At 40.2% G+C, this 21,857-nt stretch overlaps 1 protein-coding gene and 1 long non-coding RNA gene across 2 annotated transcripts in view; both read right to left on the reverse strand.

Annotated features, from left to right (window-relative positions):
• The window catches only part of LOC308251435, a 99,493-nt gene that overhangs the window by 15,278 nt on the left and 62,358 nt on the right, over positions 1 to 21,857 (reverse strand). The gene's annotated exons all lie outside the window — the stretch shown is intronic.
• On the reverse strand, positions 2,195 to 3,124 carry LOC308251431 (olfactory receptor 7E24-like; the record flags this gene model as incomplete). The annotated part of the gene is made up of 1 exon (XM_080674818.1): positions 2,195 to 3,124. The coding sequence occupies one exon, from the start codon at positions 3,122 to 3,124 to the stop codon at positions 2,195 to 2,197; it is 930 nt and encodes a 309-aa protein (XP_080530944.1).

The following is a 21,857-nucleotide window of genomic DNA, read 5'->3' on the forward strand; positions in this document are numbered from 1 at the left end:
TTAATGTGTCTCTGGATTCCATTTGCTAATATTTTGTTGAGGAATTTAGCATCTATGTTCATCAAGGATATTGGCTATAATTTTCATTCATTGTACAGTATCTGGATTTGGAATCAGGATAATGCTGGCCTCTTTAAATGAGCTAGGGCAGTGGTCAGCAAACCGCGGCTCGCGAGCCACATGCGGCTCTTTGGCCCCTTGAGTGTGGCTCTTCCACAAAATACCACAGCCTGGGCAAGTGTATTTTGAAGAAGTGGTGTTAGAAGAAGTTTAAGTTTTAAAAATTTGGCTCTCGAAAGAAATTTCAATCGTTGTACTGTTGATGTTTGGCTCTATGACTAATGAGTTTGCCGACCACTGAGCTAGGGAGTCTTCTTTCTTGAATTTTTTAGAATCGTGTGAGAAGAATAGGTTTTAGTTCTTCTTTAAATGGTTGGTAAAATTCACCTGTGACATAATCCGGTCCAGGACTTTTGTTTGTTGGGAGTTTTTGGTTACTGCTTCAATTGCATTAGTTGCAATCTGTCTATTCAGATTTTTTTCCTGCTTCAGTTTTGGAAAATTGTACATTTCTAGGAATGTGTTCATGTCATCCAGATTGTTTTATTTGTTCAGATATAGTTGTTCATACTATTTTCTTAGTATCCCTTGTATTTATGTGGAGTAACTTGATATGTCTCCTCTTTAATTTCTGATTTTCTTTATTTGGGTCCTCTCTTTATTTCTTGATAAGTCTCATTAAAAGTTTGTCAATCTTGTTTATCTTTGCAAAAAAAAAACAAAACAGCACTTGGTGTCAATGATCTTTTGTATTTTGTAAGACTCTATTTTATGTATTTCTTCTCTACTCTATATTATTTTCTTTCTTTTACTCACTTTGAGCTTTGCTTTTTGTTCTTTTTCTAGTTCCTGTAAGTGTAAAGTTTGATTGTTTATTTCAGATTTTTCTTATTTCTTGAGATATGTCTGTAATGCTATGAATTATGTCTTGGGACTGCTTTTGCTGTTTGTTTCCAGGTATCTTTTTATTTCCTCCCTGATCTCACTGTAAACCATTCATTGTTTAGTAACATTTAGCATCCATGTCTTTCTTTGTTTTTCTTTTTTTGTGTGTGTAATTAATTTCTACTTTTATACCATTATGGTCAGAGAAGATGCTTGATATGATATCAAACTTCTTAAATTTATTGAGACATCTTTTTTTGTTGGGAGTTTTCTTGTTACTGCTTCAATTTCATTATTTGTAATCTGTCTATTCAGATTTTTTTTCCTGATTCAGTTTTGGAAGATGGTACATTTCTAGGAATGTGTTCAATATGCACCAAATCTTAACCATTTATATAGAGTAAAGGCCTTTTTAAAAAATAAATCTTTATCGTTGAAAGTATTGCATATGTCCCTTTTTCCCCCCATTGCACACTCCGACGCCCCTCAAAACTTCACCACCCTATTGTCTGTGTCTATGGATTATGCATATATGCATATGAGTTCATAGGTTGATCTCTTCCCCCACCTCAGTGCCCCCCGCCCCCATCCACTCTCCCCTGCCTTCCCTCTGATGTTTGACAATCCAACTGCATTCAGTCATATAGTCATCCAGATAGTCTCCTAAGGCTAGCTTCTAGCTCAGGGTAGGCAAGTGAAATGAACAATCCAAAGACAGGAGAGAGGCTTAGGGGTCTCTGATTCCACAATCCAGCTCTTGGGTCCACTGGCAGTTACATACATCTTCTTGACGAACTCCTCCAACAGACCCAGTCACCAGTGTTTATAGAACGCCCAGCACATTCCAATAAAACCCACAACTGAAAACCAGTGAACTGCATCCTCAGAAATAACCTTAATACATATATTTGACAGATGCAAATTTTGTGTGGAAATACTCTAAAACTATGGGGAAAGAGGTAAAGTTTAAGTATATACTAAGAAAATTGTGCATTTCACCTGGATATCAGAATCAATGAGGAGAACCTCTCATTCATTTATTATGATGTACAAAGGATCCCAGAATATTCTGCCAATGCAATTAAAGACAAATCAAAAGATGCAAACTTCATATGTGAAGCATGGAGAGGAATGAAAAGCATGAGACAAAAAAAGAATGTGACCAAAAAAAGAGAATTTGCTGGTCTACATGTTTGGTTTTGTTAGTTTTACCAATCACACTCCAAAAAGGATTGCAGAGGTATTCACATTAGGTTTTTCTGCTGTATAACCTCCATAGGGCACTCTTAATGTCCCTGTTCCTCATACTATAAATAAAAGGGTTCAGCATGGGGGTGACTATAGTGTACATTACTGAGGCCACCATGTCCTTACTGGGGGAAGGCAACAGTGCTGATCCAAAGTAATCTCCAATACCTGTTACATAAAATAAGCAAACAACTGACAGGTGAGAACCACAGGTGGAGAAGGCTTTATACTTCCCACCTACCGATGGAACTCTCAGAATGGAGGAAACAATTTTATAGTAAGAACAAACGATCCCCACGACTGGAACACCACCAAAGATGAACCCAACAAAATACATGATTATGTTTTTGGTGATGGTGTCAAAGCAGGCAAGATGAAGGAGTTGTGAAGGATCGCAGAAGAAATTAGACATTTTTACATCCTTGAAGGAGGTAAATTGTAATACAATCAAGTTGTGCAGCTGGGAGTCCAAAAGGCTGCTGAAAAATGACACCAAAACTAAGAAGCAACAGTGGTGTGGGTTCATGGTGGCTGAGTAGTGCAGAGGGTGACAGATGGCCACAAACCGGTCATAGGCCATGACAGTCAAAAGCATGTCATCCATACATCCAAAAAGGATAAAAAAAGACATCTGTGTCAGGCAGCCACCATAGGAGATGACTCTGCTGTGAGTCTGGATGTCCACAATCATCTTTGGAACAGTGGTAGAAACGAAACAAATGTCAGCCAAGGACAGGTTGCAGAGGAAGAAGTACATGGGGGTGTGGAGGTGGGAATCAGAGCTGACAGTCAGGATGATGAGCATGTTCCCCAACACAGCAACCAGGTACATGGACAGGAAGAGCCCCAAGAGCAGAGGCTGCAGTCCCAGGTCATCGGAGAGACCCAGGAGGAAGAATTCTGAGACACGTGTTAGATTCTTGAGTTCCATGGGGCTGAGACACCTCCTAAAAAAGGAAAGATGCTTAGAGTAATAAAACAACTAAACAGGCAACCAGTGCAGAGTCTATACTTTGAATTCAGTCAAATCAAAGTAAAGCATTTATACTTAAGGAGCGGTGGCAAACTCATTACCTCATAGTAATTTTTCCTCATTGATATCTTGGGTATTTACCTGTTTCTATGTATACCTACTTTAGAGACCTTAAAGTTAATACAGTTAATAAAGTCATGAACACATTAAATATTAGCTTCCTACTGAAGGAAATATATGGAATAAGAAATATCTTTCTCCCTTGAAAGAAATCACTCCAGCACTGGGAAGTAGCTCAGTTGGTTAGAGATCATCCTGATGCACCAAGGTTGTAGGTTCAATCCCTAGTCAGGAAACATACAACAGTCAACCAATGGATTCTTAAATAATTAGAACAACAAAATGATGTTTCGCTCTTTCCCCCTTCTCTCTCTAAAATCAATCAATAAAATTTTATTTAAATCACTTCAGTTCAAAGACACTGGGAAGCAAATATGCTTTAATATACCCAAATACTGTGCCAAAAAATCTTCCATTTAAAATATTTATACATGGAGAAACCAAGATGGCATAGGTAAGCACCTAAACTGCTGCCTCGCACAACAATTTCAAAACTACAACTAAAAGACAGAACGGACACCATCCAGAACCACAGGAAAGCTGGCTGAGTGAAAATTCTACAACGAGAAGGAAAGAGAAAAGCTCACAGAGAATTGGAGGTACAGCAAAGGGTCTTTGTGCGTGCAGAGGGAAGGGCGGCTGAGAGCCTGGCTGACTTTCTCTGGCGGAAGGGGGAAGGAAGCCCCCAACTGCACTGAACCCCAGTTCTGACTGCACTGAACCCCAGTCCTGGGCGAAAACCCTTGGACCTAGGCTCATACAAGGGGAGTCTGGACTGTCTGGTAGAAAGGCACCCGGAGACTCAGAGACCCGGGGAGACCCGGGGGAGCCCCGGCAGTCAGGGTTTCGGAGGCGTGCGCGCCAGTGTGCACAAAGGCTGCGGAGGTTGCCACAGGCTTTCCCTAGCAGAAGGGAGTCTGAAGCTCCTGACTGCACTGAAACCCAATTCTGACTGCACTGAACTCCAGTTCCAGGCGAGCCCCTGGGGACCCGTGCTCTTACGGGGGGGAATCTGGACTCTCGGGTGGAGACTCGGGAGTCGGGAAAGGCAGAGGTCTTCAGGCACGCACGCGCGCAAGGGCAAGGCTGACTGGAAGCCAAGACTGTCTGCTCCGCCCTGAGACTCCACCCCATCCAAGCTGAGCACAGAGGCTATTGCAATTTGTCAAGTCTAATCCTATAAGGCTGTCTCCAACACCGAACTTCTCCCAGCATAGACACAGCTGATCCTTACAGCCAACTGGCCTGCAGGTCAATTCCTCCCAGTGATACCAACAACAATCAAGACTTAACTACAACAAGGCTGTACACACAGTCCACAAAGGGGTGCACCAAGAGTGTCCACCTCAGGTTAACTGGGGAGGCCGACCCACTGGGCCATATAGGAAACCTAGCACACATATCTACCCTACCAACTCAGGGAAGCAGTGAAAATGCGGCATCAAAGAAACAGATCACAAACGAAAGAAATGGAGGAAAAAAAACGACTGGATATAGAATTCAAAACCACGGTTATAAGGCTTTTCAAGAATATCCTAGAAAAGGCAGATAAATATAACGAGACCCTCGAAGATATGAAAAAGGACCAACTAGAAATTAAACATACACTGACTGAAATAAAAAATATTATACAGAGACCCAAAAACAGACAAGAGGAACACAAAAATCAAGTCAAAGAATTGAAATACAAAGAAGCAAAAAACACTCAACCGGAAAAGCAAAAAGAAAAAAAAATCCAAAAAGTTGAAGATAGTGTAAGAAGACTCTGGGACAACTTCAAGCGTACCAACATCAGAATTATGGGGGTGCCAGAAGAAGAGAGGAGCAAGATACTGAAAACCTATTTGAAGAAATAATGACTGAAAACTTCCCCCACCTGGTGAAAGAAATAGACTTACAAGTCCAGGAAGTGCACAGAACCCCAAACAAAAGGAATCCAAAGAGGACCACACCAAGACACATCATAATTAAAATGCCAAGAGCAAAAGACAAAGAGAGAATATGAAAAGCAGCAAGAGAAAAACAGTTAGTTACCTACAAGGGAGCACCCATACGACTGTCAGCTGACTTTTCAACAGAAACTATGCAGGCCAGACGGGAGTGGCAAGAAATTTTCAATGTGATGAATAGCAAGAACCTACAACCAAGATTACTCTACCCAGCAAAGCTATCATTCAGAATTGAAGGGCAGATAAAGAGCTTCACAGACAAGAAAAAGCTAAAGGAGTTCATCACCACCAAACCAGTATTATATGAAATGCTGAAAGGTATTCTTTAAGAAGAGGAAGAAGAAAAAAGTAAAGAGAAAAATTATGAACAATAAATACATATCTATCAACAAGTGAACCTAAAAATCAAGTGAATTAAAAACCTGAGGAACAGAATAATCTGGTGAATATAATAGAATCAGGGGCATAGAAAGGGAGTGGACTGATAATTCTCAGGGGGAAAGGGGTATGAGGGGGTTCAGGAAGAGAATGGACAAAAATCATACACCCATGGATGAGGACAGTGTGGGGGAGGTAAGGGCAGAAGGTGGGGGGGGGAACTGGGTGGAGGGGAGCTAGGGGGGGAAAAAGGAGAAACGATTGTAATAATCTGAATAAAGATTTATTTTAAAAAAATATTTATATATGTTTATATCATTACCAGTATTCTAAATTAAAATAATTAATCAGTTGCAATTTTTATGTGACAGTTATCATCCTGGATTTTTATTATCATTTCGTTTTCCCCAATATCCATCCTCAATGGAAGTAAGGGCTCACTCAAATATGTGTTTTCTTTTTTTTTTCTTTTTAATATATTTTTTATTACTATGATTGCAGAGAGGAAGGGAGAGAGAGAGATAGAAACATCAATGATGAGAGAGAATCATTGATTGGCTGCCTCTTGCAGGCCCCCTACTGGGGGAAGGAGGGGATTGAACACGCAACATGGGCATGTGCCCTTGGCAGGAATCAAACCTGGAACCCTTTAGTCCGCAGGCTGACCTCTATCCACTGAGGCAAACCGGCTAGAGCTGTGTTTTCTTTTAAAAGTCTTTTCATAGTGATTGTACCTGTCTACATTCCCACCAGCAATGAATGAGTGTTCCCTTTTTTCCACAACCTCTCCAACATTTATTATTGCTTGTCCTGCTGATAATGGACACTCTAACAGGTGTAAGGTGGTAGCTCATTGTAGTTTTAATTTGTATTTCCCTAACTGCTAGTGAGGTTGAACATCTTTTCATATATCTATTGGTTGTTTGTATGACTTCTTGGGAGAGGTGAATTTTCAGGTCCTCTGCCCACATTTTGATTGGGTTGTTTGTTTGTTGTTGAGCTTTAGGAATTTTTTATATATTTTGGAAATTAAACCTTTGTCGGAGCTACTTTTTGCAAATATCATCTCCCATCTGGCTGGCTATTTGTTTTGTTGTCAGTTTCTTTTGCTGTGCAGAAGCTTTTTGGTTTGATATAGTCCCATTCATTTATTTTTGCCTTTACTTCCCTTTCCTTTGGGGTCAAGTTCATAATATGTCCTCTATGGCCAAGGCCCATAGGTTTGGTACCTATACTTACTTCTTTGTAATTATTGTTTTGGGTCTTATATTTAGGTCTTTGATTCATTTTAAATTCATTTTTGTACATGGGGACAAACTGCAATCCAGTTTCATTCATTTGCATGTGACTTTTCAGTTTTTCCAACAACATTTATTGAAGAAACTATCTTTATTCCATTGTGTGTTTCCAGCTCCTTTGTCAAAAATTATCTGTCCATATATAGACTGATACATCCACTATGGAATCCAGTATGGCCAGTCCTCAAAAAATTAAGAATAGAGCTACCAGACGATCCAGCAATCCCTCTCCTGTGTACATAACTAAAACCTCAAAACCATGTATTCGCAAAGATATATGCACCCCTAGGTTCATTGCAGCATTATTCAAAGTGGCCAAAACATGGAAACAACCAGTGTCCCATGACAGAGGACTAGATAAAGAAGATGTGGTACATATACGCAATAGAACACTACTCAGCCATAAGAGAGAATGAAAGAATGCCATTTGCAACAACATGGATGAACCTTGAGAACATCATGCTAAGTAAAATAAGTCAGAAAAAGCTAAGATCTATATGATTTCACTCATATGTGAGATATAAAACTAAAAGTTGTAAACACAAACAGCAGTATAGTGGTTGCCAGAGAGAGGGGGTGGGGAAGAAGGGAGTTCTAATATGTGGTGACAGGAGATTTTATTTTAGGTGACAGGCACACCATGCAATATACAGATCTTATAACATAGAAACCCACACCTGAAACCTATATGTTCATGTTGACCAATGTCACCCTAATCAATTTAATAAATAAATATTTTAAAAGATGCAAAAAAGTATTTTCAAATATTAATCCTACACCTAGGCTTTTCAGGCAGGTTATGTATATCACACTATACAATCTCAGGGAGTCTTTGTGTTTGAAACTGCTCTTTGCTTTGCTTTTCTCCATAATGTAGTGCTTGGTTAAACTGTTTAAACATGCTTCTAATTCTAAAATTTTTGAAGCATGTTTTCTCATCAAATCAACCATCTTATTTACAGTTGGGGTTTTACACCCAAGGGAAGTCCCAAAGCTATGTCTAAAACTCAGTCTTTTTAAGTCTAGTTGAGAATTTTTTATGTCAATCCTTCCTACTAACAGGAATTACTAGTACAATTCTCTTTAAACCAGCTCCCTGAAGACAACTTGAAACTCCCTTTCTCCTGGCAGGTAGCAATATGATTTAATTTGAGAAAAATGCAAAAGAGGAAAGCACATAAACTAATATAGCAAAAGCCTGGATAGTTTCTACATTTACAAAATGGGGATAAAAATGGAACCTACTTTATGGGGTTGTTGCAAGAAATTAAATTAAATTAATATAGACCAGTGAGTCTCACTTCTGATTGGCCACTATAATTACCTATGGATCTTTTAAAATATACTGGTGCCCTACCTAAGCCTAGAATCAGTTAAATAAGAATTTCTATGTAATTCTAATGTACAGCCAAAGTTGAGAATCATTATGTTAGAATATTACCAGGCACTTAGCAAAGTTTCATTAATGTTATCTATTATTATCATTATACCCACTCACCATTTTTAAAATGTGACCATTCAGTAATATTTGCTTCAGAACTTATATTTTATAGAGATTTGAAATATTACCAATAAAATTTCTGTTTTATTTCTATCCTATTCCCCTGCATACCTGTCCTACAAAGTCAACCATTGTCAGTGATTTGGTGGGTATATTTTCTTGCCAATATTTCCATGGCGTGAGGATTGATTTTGTACTCATAAACAGTCTTCCTGAAAATTTAGTTGTAAAGTGTCATACTACACATGTTGTCCCTGAAATGTTCTCATTAAAACTTCAGATTTAAAAAAAACAACTTAATATTTTAAATCTTTCTATGAGGTACATGTATCTAGTTTAAACATTTAAGCTAATGTATAATACTGCCAGAGGAATAGACTTCATTTTATTTTTAATTCATTATAACAACAATCCTATGCAAATTGTTTCACCTGTCCAAATCACACAAGTGAGAATGTCTATAAGATAGATGTGTGTGAACTATAATTGTCTGCATTGTAAAAATGAGTACACATTGAATTTTAGTATTAGTTGCCTAAATTTTTCTCCAAAAAAAATCAAATACAATCAATCACCTACTCTATTGCTGAGATATAGAACCAGGATGTCCTCGAAGTCTGTCTAGTAATAGTCATTTCATGATAGAGCACATGAAATTCTCAACTTGTAGAGGAAATAATGCTCGCATATCTTAGATTTCCTAAGTGAGATGGAAAAAACAGTACTGTTTATAGAAAACCCTATAAACCACAATATGCATGTTTCAGAAGTACCCCTCTGAATCACTTAGTCCATCCCCTTATTCACAGATGACCTCACTGAGTCCCAATAGGAGAAATCAATTATTTTGCCTCTGTTTCCTCATCCTAGACAAAACAGACTTGAGAAAAAACATATTTGTTCATGTCTAGTGGATGGGAGAGGGTCCTGGGACAGGAGTCAGGAGATGAAAGTTTGAGTCCCACATTTTTCACACAGTAAATTTAGAGTGTGTGCAGATACCTCAACCTCTCGCTGATGGAATTTTTTACCTACAAATGGGGAGACTAATACCCCCAGAAGTTTGGCAATTAATATATTCAGCTATTGCATTTAAATCAGAATTAAATTATTCTTGCAGTAGCAGGTTATTGATACATTTAATCTCAAGAAATATTTAATGACTTTTATTTAATTACATGGCAGAGAGGCCAAAGCCTTTCTTGTCCCAGGAAACTTGAACACGAATGACTTGGCATCCTAAATGTGAAATCCTAAAAGTGTCTCAGTCCATGACGTAAGATTGATCCTCCCCTTTCCCGTCCTTTGAAATCGTTCAGTATTTAAAATCGCCAGAATGTTTTGGCAATTGAATGATGTATGTCTTATAAAAGGAAAATAATAGGTTCACAGGAAGTTCAGGTCATAGATATACATAGTCCCTATTGCATCATGTCTCTAGTCCTATAGAATATTCCTGAACGGGATGAAAGGACAGGCAGAAAAGCACCCAGTGGGTGGAAGCCTTTTTGCCTACTCTGTGCTGGTGTAAACTAAGGATCCAGTTAATGGGATTTTTATTGTTTTTGTTGGCTAATCTGTGCCAAAGACAGGATAGGCTCTCAGGAATCACAAATTAATGAGATTCAGTCATTTCCCTCCATTCACTCAGTATCTACTTGTACAAGCACTAAATAAAATATCCTGTCAGAGCCCTAGCTGGTTTGGTTCAGTAGATAGAGTGGTAGCCTGTGGACTGAAGGGTCCCGGGTTCGATTCCAGTCAAGGGCACATGCCAGGGTTACAGGCTCGATCCCCAGTAGGGGGTGTGCAGGAGGCAGCCAATCAATGATTCTCTCTCATCATGGATGTTTCTAACACTCCCTCTTCTTTCCTCTCTGAAATCTGTAGAAATATGTTTTTTAATGTCCTGTCAGAGATCCAGGTAAGCTCATACCATCAAATCACAGGATATTTTAATCAAAGTGCATAAAGCTAGCCTGTTGATATTAATAATGATATTTGAAATGTATTTTTCCTTTCTCTATACATTCATCACACATATAATTGCATATGTACTTTCCACTATATTGTTTCATCCTTGCAGCAGTGCAGTTGTGACAACTAGGGATCAACTAAGATGACAATGGTGAGGTTCAGAGATACCCAGAACTTGCTCCATATTGCACAAGATAATAAATGGAGCAGACAAAATTAAACTAAATTGCCTGTCTCCAACTGCCCATGTGATAAATTTCTTCACTCTCTTTCCTGACACTTCAGAAAGATGAACACAGAAGTTCAGGCATCTTTACCAAAAGTACAGCTAAGATACATCTTTTAACTGGTTTTAGTTTCCTAATAATAGAGCTAAAGACCCTTAATTTATATCTCTCTGGAGACTGAGAGGGCTAAGGTACAGAAATGAAGGAGGAAGAAAAAAGTTTAAGGAGTGGGGGCAGGAGCAAGATCTGCCCTAATTATAATCTGCTAATTTTTCTATGATCCCCACTTTGAGCTCAGCTATCCTGCTTTTTTTCATCAGTGCAGCAAGGGGCATCCATTGCTCTCTGCTGGGGTCTACCAGGAACCCCCAAAGGAAAGAGGACAGTGAACAGGGGGTCTCTGCCTGGAGTGACCTGACAAGTTAAATAAAGGTTGGGTTGGAAGCAGAGAATACTGATTATGTGTTCTGTGTCTACAGTCTGGATGCCTGGATTCAAACCTGAATTCACTCCTATTTTACCACATAACCAAGTGCAAGTTATATTTAAATGCTGTGCTCCTTTGTTCTTTTGTAAAATGATGATAATGTGCATTCCTCTTTGTTGGGGATGATTATGCAGATGAAATGAAAGAAGCTGTACAACACTCAGCTCAGAGCCTGGCTCTTAGGAAGTCCTCAGTCACCATTCATGATATCTGGCTTACTGTCTTCATCCTCCTCCTCCTCATCATCATCATCATCATCAACACCTCACATTTTGGAGTACTTAGGGGACGGATCTTGTTATTTATTTGTTTTTTTATTTATTTATTTATGGTTAATGCTAAATCAAAGATATTTTCCATTGGTTTTTAGAGAGATGAAAGGGAGAGGGAGAGACAGAGAGAAACATTGATGTTAGAAAGACACATCGATTGGTTGCCTTCTACAAACACCCCAATCAGGGCCAGTGAACCTGCAACCAAGGTACATGTCCTTGACTGGAATTGAACCCAGGACCCTTCAGTCCACAGTCCAACGCTCTATCCACTGAGCCAAACCAGCTAGGGCTTAGGGGACAGTCTAGAGAGGCCTGTTTTCTGCATCATGGGGGTCATTTCTACAGGAATTAAAACTATTGTAAGAGGAAAGCAGAACTCTGAATGAAAGTTCTTGGACTCCCACCAGAACCAAGAACATAAACTTCATAGTGCTTAGAATAGAAACTGCATTTTAGTGCCCTACCACCTGTCTACCCCAAATGTCCTGCTTGTCCTGACAATAAACAAACGGTGTTCCCCAGCCCCTCTCCCTCCACTGTCTCCCAAGGCACTCACTGGGCTGAGCTGCCATTCTTCTGGTGCATGACCAAGGAGGGCCAGTCCTCCTCTGCCTGGTGAGCAATGATGGCTGAGGCTCTGTCCCCAAGACTGGCAGAAAGACAGACTCGGGCCAGACCTCCTGATGGAGATTACTATTCTGAAAGGAAGAGGCACAGGTGTGAAGCCAGCTAGACAGGGACTGGAAACCTGAAAGGCTGGAGACACAGACTAATTATTTATGGTAGTATGCCCTTGAGCACTCAATGCACAGTCTTCTTAATTAACCAAATTGGTCCATGATCTCTATTCCCTGAAGACTTCACGACCTTAGAGAACCACAGGAGGAAAGAGTCAGTGTCCTTGGTCCAGGTCAATTACTTCTGAGCCCTATGCCATCCCAGGGGGAAGTTCACTTGCCTGCCACTAGTCACCTATCCAAAAGTAAGACTCTCCTTGTAAAGATTAGATTTATTATTTCCACTTAAAAACTCACTTGCTGCCCTGGCCAGTGTGGCTCAGGTGGTTGCATGTCATTCCATACACTGAAAGATTGCTGGTTTGATCCCTGGTCAAGGGAACATGCCTGGGTTGCAGGTTCAGTCCCCAGTAGGGGGCGTGTAAAAGGCAGTTTATTGATGTTTGGCTCTCACATCAATGTTTTTTGTGCCCCCCTCTCTTCCTCCCTCTCTAAAAATCAATTAAAAATTTGTAATCTCACTTGCTATTTTGATTTTCTGAAATGCATTTCCCATGCTAGAATATGAAAATATTTCCATATTTGAACATGTTTATGTCTGCAAGAAAAGTTTCATGCTTTTCTTAATATGAGTGCTCATTTCTTATGGAGTTCATTCCTTAGTACTTTTTTTGTTGCTAATTTAAGTAATATCATTGTTTTCATTTATTGTTAATTGATTTGTATTGGCATATTAGAACACAATTAAATTGTATATTTCCATTATCTAGCACTCTTCTTTTTGTTTTATTGTTGACAGTATTACAGATGGCCCCCATTTTCCACCACTTTGCCTTCCTCCAACCAGCCCAATCCTACCCCAGGCCTTCACCACATTTTTGTCTGTGTTCACAGGCTATGCTTATACATATATATATTCTTTGGTTAATCTAGTCCAGTCCTCTAGCCTCCCCTCTGAGATCTGTCATTCTATTGCATGTATCCATGCCTCTAGTCCTATTTTGTTCCTCAGTTTATTTGGTTAATTAGATTCCATATATAAGTGAGATCATGTGATATTTGTCTTTTTTTTCTTTTCTTTTTTGTTATTTTTGTTGTTGTTTTTTGGGGGGTTTTTTTGGACTGGTTTATTTCACTTAGCATAATAATCTCCAGGCTGACCCATGCTGTTGCAAGAGTGAGAGCTTCTTCTTTTATACAGCCACATATTATTCCCCTGTGTAAATGTACCACAGCTTTTTTATCCACTCATCTACTGATGGGCATTTAGGCTGTTTCCAGATGTTAGCTATTGTAAATAATGCTACTAATAACATTAGGGTGCATATATTCTTTCTGATTGGTGTTTCAGAAACCTTAGGATATATTCCCAGCAGTGGGATTGCAGGATCAAACAGCAGTTTCATTTTTAATTTTTTTAAGAAAGTCCATACTGTTTTCCACAGTGGCTGTACCAGTCTGCAGTCCCACCAGCAGTGTACTAGGGTTCCCTTTTCTCCACATCTTCATCAGCACTTTTGTTTATTGATTTATTAATGGTAGCCATTCTGGAAGGTGTAGGTGATACTTCATTGCAGTTTAAATTGCATCTCTCTGAGGATTAGTGACGTTGAGCATTTTTTCATGTCTATTGGCCATATATATGTCCTCTTGGAGAAGTGTCTCTTCAGGTCGCTATCTATTTTTTTAATTTATCTTTATTGTTAAAAAGTATTACAGCCCTAACCGGTTTGGCTCAGTGAATAGAGCGTCGGCCTGCGGACTGAGGGGTCCCAGGTTCGATTCCGGTCAAGGGCATGTACCTTGGTTGCGGGCACATCCCCAGTAGGGGGTGTGCAGGAGGCAGCTGATCGATGTTTCTCTCTCATCAGTGTTTCTCTCTATCCCTCTCCCTTCCTCTCTGTAAAAAATCAATAAAATATATTTTTTTAAAAAAGAAGTATTACAGATGTCTCCCTTCCCCCAGTTGAACCTCTACACCCTGCTCCACCTCCCATTTGTAATCCTGGTGTTGAGTTGTATAAGTTCTTTATATATTTTGGAAATGAACCCCTTATCAGATGTATCATTGGTGAATATGTTCTCCCATACAGTGAGCTCCCTTTTAATTTGCTGATGTTTTCTTTTTGCTGTGCAGAAGCTTTTTAGTTTGATGTAGTCCCATTTGTTTTTTTTTCCTTTGCTTCTCTTGGCCTAGGAGATGTATAAGAGAAAATACTACTCTGTGAGATGCCTGAGATTTTACTGCCTGTTTTCCTCTAGGATTTAACTCTTTTATACATTTTGAATTTATTCTTGTGTATGTTATAAGCTGGTGGTCTCTCTTATTTCTTTCTTTCTTCTTTCCTTTCTTTCTTTTTTTATATACCTGTCCAATTTCCCAATACTTTTCATTGAAGAGACAGTCTTTATTCTGTTGTATGCTCTTGCCTCCTTTGTCAAATATACATTAACCATAGAGAAGTGGGTTGATTTCTGGCTCTCTGTTCTGTTCCATTAACCTACATGTTTATTCTTGTGCTAGTACTAGGCTATTTTGATTACAATGGCTTTGTGATATAGTTTGATATCTGTACTATGATCACTCCAACTTTTTTCTTCTTTCTCAAGATTCCAACAGCTATTTGAGGTATTTTGGTTCCATATAAATTTTTGGAATATTTGTTCTAGCATCATGAAATATACCATTGCTATTTTACTAGGTATTGAATCTATCAATTGCTTTGCATAGTATGGACATTTTTATAATGTTAATCTTCCAATCCATGAATACAGTATATGCTTCCACTTGTTTGTATCTTCCTCTATTTCTTTTTTCAACATCCCATAGTTTTCTGCATACAGGTCTTTTACCTCCTTGGTTAAGTTTATTCCTTGGTACTTTATTTTTTTATTGTTGCAATGATAAATGGGATTTTTCTTTATATTTTCTGACAGTCCATTCTTGTGTATAAAAATGCCATTGATTTCTAGATATTAATATGGTATCCTGATACTTTGCCAAATTCATTTCTTAAATCTAATACAGTAGTTCTTGGTGGAGTCCTTAGTGTTTTCTATGTACAGTATCATGTCATCTATGAATAATGACAATTTTACTTCTTCCTTTTATTTTTCTTCTTGTGTGATCGCTGTGGCTAGTACTAGCAGTACTATGTTAAATAAGAGTGGTGAAAGCAGACAGCCCTGTCTTGCTCCTGATCTTAAGTGAAGCACTTTTCATCTTTGCCCATTGAGTATGATGTTGGCTCTAGGTTTTTCTTATGTAGTCTTTATTAGTTGAGGTATGGTCCCTGTAGTCCCACTTTGCTGAGAGTTTTTATCATAAATGGGTTTTGTATTTTGTCAAATGCTTTTTCCGCATCTACTGAAAAGATGTGTTTTTATCCTTCATTTTATTTAAATGTTGTATCACATTTATTTATATGCAAATATTTTACCAACCTAGCATACCTGTAATAAATCCCACTTGTTATGGTATGTGATCTTTTTAATGTATTGTTGGATCCTATCTCCTAATATTTCATTGGGGATTAAACATCTATGTTCATCAAGGACATTGACCTATAGTTTTCTTTCTGTGTAGTGGCTTTATCTGGATTTGCAATTAGGATAATGCTGGCCTCGTAAAAACAGCTTGGAAGTCTTTCTTCCTCTTGAATTTTCTGCAATAGTTTCAAAAGTATAGGTATTAGTTCTTCTTTGAATGTTTATAATTTGCCTGTGAAGTCATCCGGTCCAGGACTTTTGTTTGTTGGGAGGATTTTTGTTTTTTGGTTTTTTTTTAATATATTTTATTGATATTTCACAGAGAGGAAGGAAGAGGGATAGAGAGCTAGAAACATCGATGAGAGAGAAACATCGATCAGCTGCCTCCTGCACACCTCCCACTGGGGATGTGCCTGCAACCAAGGTACATGCCCTTGACCGGAATCGAACCCGGGACCTTTCAGTCCGCAGGCCGACGCTCTATCCACTGAGCCAAACCGGTTTCGGCTGTTGGGAGGTTTTTTAATAACTGTTTCAATTTCATTTGTTGTTGTTGGCCTATTCAGGTTCTCTGATTCTTCCTAGATGAGTTTTGAAAAATTGTATGTGTCTAGGAATTTGCCCATTTTGCCAGGTCATGTTTTCTTATCCATTCAGTTACTGTGTCTTTTGATTGGAGCATTTAATCCATTTACATTTTAGGTAATTATTGACTAGAGGCCTGGTGCACAAAATTCGTGCACGGGGTTGTGTGTCCCTCAGGCCAGCCTGCACCCTCTCCAATCTGGGATCACTCTCACAATCCAGGACTGCTGGAACCCAACTGCTCACCTGCCTGCCTTCCTGATTGCCCCTCACTGCTTCTGCCTGCCAGCCTGATCACCCCCTAACCACTCCCCTGCCAGCCTGATTGATGCCTAACTGCTCCCCTGCCAGCCTGTTTGCCCCCAACTGCCCTCCCCTGCAGGCCTGGTCACCCCTAACTGCCTTCCCCTGCAGGCCTGGTCACTCCTAACTACCCTCCCCTGCAGGCCTGCCCCCCCCCCAACTGCCTTCCCTGCAGGCCTGGTCACCCCCAACTTTCCTCCTCTGCTGGCCTGGTCACCCTAAACTGCCCTCCCCTGCAGGCTTGATCACCGCCAACTGCCCTCTCTTGAAGGCCTGGTCCCACCCAGCTGCCCTCCCCTGCTGGCCTGGTCACCCCTAACTACCATCCCCTGCAGGCCTGCCCCCCCCAACTGCCTTCCCTGCAGGCCTGGTCACCCCCAACTTCCCTCCTCTGCTGGCCTGGTCACCCTAAACTGCCCTCCCCTGCAGGCTTGATCACCGCCAACTGCCCTCCCTTGCAGGCCTGGTCCCACCCAACTGCCTTCCCCTGCTGGCCATCTTGTGGTGGCCATCTAGTGTCCACATGGTGGCAGCCATCTTTGACAACATGGGGGCAGCCATCTTGTGTGTTGGAGTGTTGGTCAATTTGCATATTACTCTTTTATTAGCTAGGATAGAGGCCTGGTGCACATGTGGGGGCCAGCTGGTTTGCCCTGAAGGGTGTCCCGGATCAGGGTGAGGGTTACCTTGGGATGTGGGGCAGCCTGGACGAGGGGCCTGTGGTGGTTTTCAGGCCTGCCACGCCCCCTGGAGACCCAAGCGTAGGCCCTGGTATCTGGGATTTATTTATCTTCTATAATTGAAACTTTGTAGCCTTGAGTGGAGGCCTTGGCCAGCCAGCAGTGTGTGCAAACTTGGCTTTCTCCATCGCCAGGGAAACCCAAGCCTCCTGTTCGCTCCGTGGCTGCAGACATTTTTGTTGGGATTTATTTATCTTCTATAATTGATACTTTGTAGCCTTGAGTGGAGGCCTGGGCTGGCCAGTGTGTGTGAAAAGCTTGGCTTCCTCCATTGCCAGGGGCAACCCAAGCCTTCTGTTTGCTTCGTGGCCACAGCCATCTTGGTTGGGTTAATTTGCATACTCGCTCCTGACTGGCTGGTGGGCGTGGTTTGTGAATGTAGCAGAGTGATGGTTAATTTGCATATTACTCTTTTATTAGGTAGGATAAGTACTTATTTATACCATTTATGCCTCTGTTCCTTTCTATTTCTTCTTATAACAGCGGTCCCTTTAGCAATTATTGCAATGCTTGTTCGGTGGCAATAAACTCCTTTAGCCCTCTTCTGTCTAGAAAGCTCTTTATTTCACCTTCAAGTTTAAATGATAGCCTTGCTGGATAGAGTAGGCTTGGTTTAAGATCCTTGCTTTTCATTACATACTTCATGCCATTCCCTCTGGCCTAGACTAGAGCATTTCTGTTGAGAAATCAGTTGACAGCCTAATGGGAACTCCCTTATAGGGAGTTCCCATATACCTCTCCTTTGCTGCCTTTAAGATTCTCTTTGTCTTTAACCTTTGCCATTTTAATTATGGATTTATCTTGATTGGGATCCTCTATGCTTCCTGAATTTGTGTGACTTTTTCCTTCACCAGGGTAGGGAAGTTTCCTGTCATTATTTATTCACACCTATCTCCATCCCAATCAATTTCTTCTACTTCTTGTACCCCTGTGATGCATTTTCCCAAAGTTCCCTTAAACTACCTCATGCTTTTTAATCATTTTTTTCTTTTTCTAGAACTCTTCTTTATTCTAAGAGTAGCTCTAGCGGTTTTCCATGAGTACAATCATATTATCTGAAATTACTCATTATTGTGGTCTCTTTCCTTTTTTATGTTTCTGTCCTAATGCAGAGGTTACCTCTTCTACTAGTAGAAATATAATAGTGATAGAAAGAACTTATAACTTTATTCACTATGATGAACATGATTCCAAGTTTCCTGCATTAAACCTCATACTAGTTCTAGTTTAATATACATATTTTGTTCTTTATATTCTTATTCTGTTAATATTTCTAATCTGGAATGGGTTATAATTTACCAAATGCCATTTTTTTTAAATATATTTTATTGATTTTTTACAGAGAGGAAGGGAAAGGGATAGAGAGTTAGAAACATCGATGAGAGAGAAACATCGACCAGCTGCCTCCTGCACACTCCCCACTGGGGATATGCCCGCAACCAAGGTACATGCCCTTGACCGGAATCGAACCTGGGACCCTTGAGTCCGCAGGCCGATGCTCTATCCATTGAGCCAAACCGGTTAGGGCCCAAATGCCATTTTAACATCTCTAGAAATTTTGTGTATTTTTTTTCCTTTGGCCTCTTAATATGATAACCACAACTTCCACTCATTGATGCTTTACTATGTGCCACTGCCCTAAGCACTTTACATACATTGGTTTCTCCTCAGCATAACCCCATAAAGTGAACAATGACCCCAATAACATCAAGAAAGGGTCAGCAAATTTTCCTGTGAAGAAGCAGGTAGTAAATATTTTAGGCTTTGTAGGCCATATGGTCTTTGTTATAACTTCTCAACCCTGTCATCATAGCACAAAAGTAGCCATCAACAACACATACATGAATGAGCAAGGCTGTGTTCCAGTACAATTTTATTTATGAAAACAAGGTGGCACCCTAGTCTTAACCCAAAGATCCTACTTTGTAATAAACTTAGAAGTTAGGTGCCGGAAACCGATCACTGTCCCACTAATAGAGAGATGTGGAAAGGGAATCCGGAAGGCTGGTCAACCTTAATTGCTCTGAAAGGTCGGAGCTAATCACTCATTGTTTAGTTGAGATATTGGTAGTTGAAGCAGCCTCCACCTGTTACTCTTATGTAAATTCTTGCTGATTGGCTATTATTGGAATTTCCTGCCTAAAGGATATGGGTGTATCCCATAACCTTAATAAAAGAGATAGCAAAGCCAGAGCAGGGTGTAGTCCTCCCCCTAGAGGTGGACTCCCGCCTGGCCCTCAATATTCTCAAATTAATGCTTTTCTAGTCTCTTCATTTGTGTGCGGCCTTCTCCATAACCCAAACCCTGAACCTGGAACCCTGAACCATGCGGGATGTGAAAAGGATTCCCACAGTTAGGTGAAGTGCTCAGGATCACAGCTTAAACTTTTCCAGGATCATAAAGATAGCAATATCAAATTAATTTTGAATTTCTGAGATTCTTATTTTAAATGTAAACATATAGAAGTTATAAAAATAGATATATTTGATGTAAACTTGCCATATGGCTGATAGATTTTATCACATTATGTCTAATCTTCATAATGACCTTAGAAGTAGAGTTGCTAGATAAAATACAAAATGCCCATTGAAAACTGAATTTCTGATAAACAACAAATTGTTTGGTACAAGTATGTCTCAAATACACTGTTTTCTGAAATTCCAATTTGGGCATGTTTTGTTGTTGTTGTTTTTTTCCTGATAAATCTGGCAGTCCTATTTGGAAGGTAAGTGAAGATCCAAATTTGCTATTAAAAATCTGAGGCTCAGAGAGGAGAAGACATATTTGCACACTCATGTTTATTGCAGCATTATTCATAATAGCCAAAAGGTGGAAGCAACCTAAGTATCCATTCACAGATGAATGGATTTTAAAAAATGTGGTGCATACAGGAATGGAATATTATTGAGCCTTAAAAAAGGAAATGCTGCCATATACATGAATGAATCTTCATAAAATTATGCTAAGTAAAATAAGTCACAAAAAAGACAAATACTACATGATTCCATTTACATGAGGCATCTAAAGTAGTTAAACTCATAGAAACAGAAAGTAGAATAATGATTACCAGAGGATAAGAGGAAGGGGTGGTGGGGAGTTGTTGTTGGCTGGGTATAGTTTTAGTCATGAAGGATGGGAAAGAGGAAGTCTGGGGATCTGTTGCTAACAATGTGTACTAACAATGTGTACATGATTGACATTGTACTGTACACTTGAACGTTTGGGGGAAGGAGAGTTTTGTTTCATTTTTTGGCACAAAAAAAATCAAAACGGGGGAGGGGGAGAGAAAATGAGAGGATTACTGAAGGAAGACATTCATCTGGAAATCAGAAGCAGTCAATTTATAAAATTAAATTTTGCAGTTAATTTTTTTAAATCCTTACCCAAGGATATACTTATTGATTTTGGAGAAAGGGAGAGAATGAGAAACATCGATCGGTTGCCTCTCACATAATCCCCAATTGGGGACTGAACCCACAACCCAGGCATGTGATATGATGGGGAATCAAACCAGAGACCTTTCATTGTGTGGGATGACACTCCAACCAACTGAACTACACTAGCCAGGGCTAAAGTTTAAGTTTTTGTGTTAAGAAAAGAGGATCCATGAGTATGTGGCACGTGGTAAATATTTTTAAATGTTAACTATTACAAATTACTGTTCAGAAGTTGTACTTTAAGTTAATATTGAAGCTAAAAAATGTCAGCATTTATTGCTGTGCAACAGATATTATCTCCACAAATTACTCTATTTAATAATAATATGTGGTAGGTAAAATGTGAATTCTGAAGCCACACAGATTTAGCTACTCACAAGATACGTGACCTTGGGCAAGCTGTTTCTCTGCCTCTTTTTGTTCATCTGTAAAATGTAGATAATGAAAGCATTTATCTCAATGTTTTTTTGTGAAGAGTAATATATTAAAGCTATAAAGTGCTTCAAATAGTGTCTGACATAGTAATCACTCAATAAACCGTAGCTATTTGGTCAAATCAAACTATCAATCAATATCCTATATAATAAAGAGGTAATATGTAAATTGACCCTCACATCCTCACACAAGATGGCCGCCCCACAAGATGTGGTCAAAGATGGCTGCCACAAGATGGCTGGCAGGGGAGAGCAGTTAGGGGTGACCAGGCCGGCAGGGGAGGGTAGTAGGGGAGAACCAGTCCTACAGGGGAGGGCAGTTAGTGGGGGACTGGGCCTGCAGGGAGGGCAGTTGGGGGGGACCAGGCCTTCAGGGAGGGCAGTTGGGGGGACCAGGCCTGCAGGGGAGGGCAGTTGGGGCAACCAGGCCTGCAGGGGAGGGCAGTTGGGGGCGACCAGGCCTGCAGGGAGGGCAGTTGGGGGCGACCGGGCCAGCAGGGGAGGGCAGTTAGGGTGATCGAGCCAGCAGGGGAGTTAGGCGCAGATCAGGCTAGCAGGGGAATGGTTAGGGAGTGATCAGGCTGTCAGGCAGAAGTGGTTAGGGGCAACCAGGCAGGCAAGCAGGCAAGCAGTTGAGATCCAGCAGTCTGGGATTGTGAGAGGAATGTCTGACTGCTGGTTTATCGGGCCTAAACTGGCAGTCAGACATCCCCTGAGGGGTCCTAGATTGGAGAGGGTGCAGGCTGGGTGGAG

This window comes from Plecotus auritus (genome assembly GCF_963455305.1).
Source record: "Plecotus auritus genome assembly, chromosome: 6".
Taxonomy (NCBI): Eukaryota; Metazoa; Chordata; class Mammalia; order Chiroptera; family Vespertilionidae; genus Plecotus; species Plecotus auritus.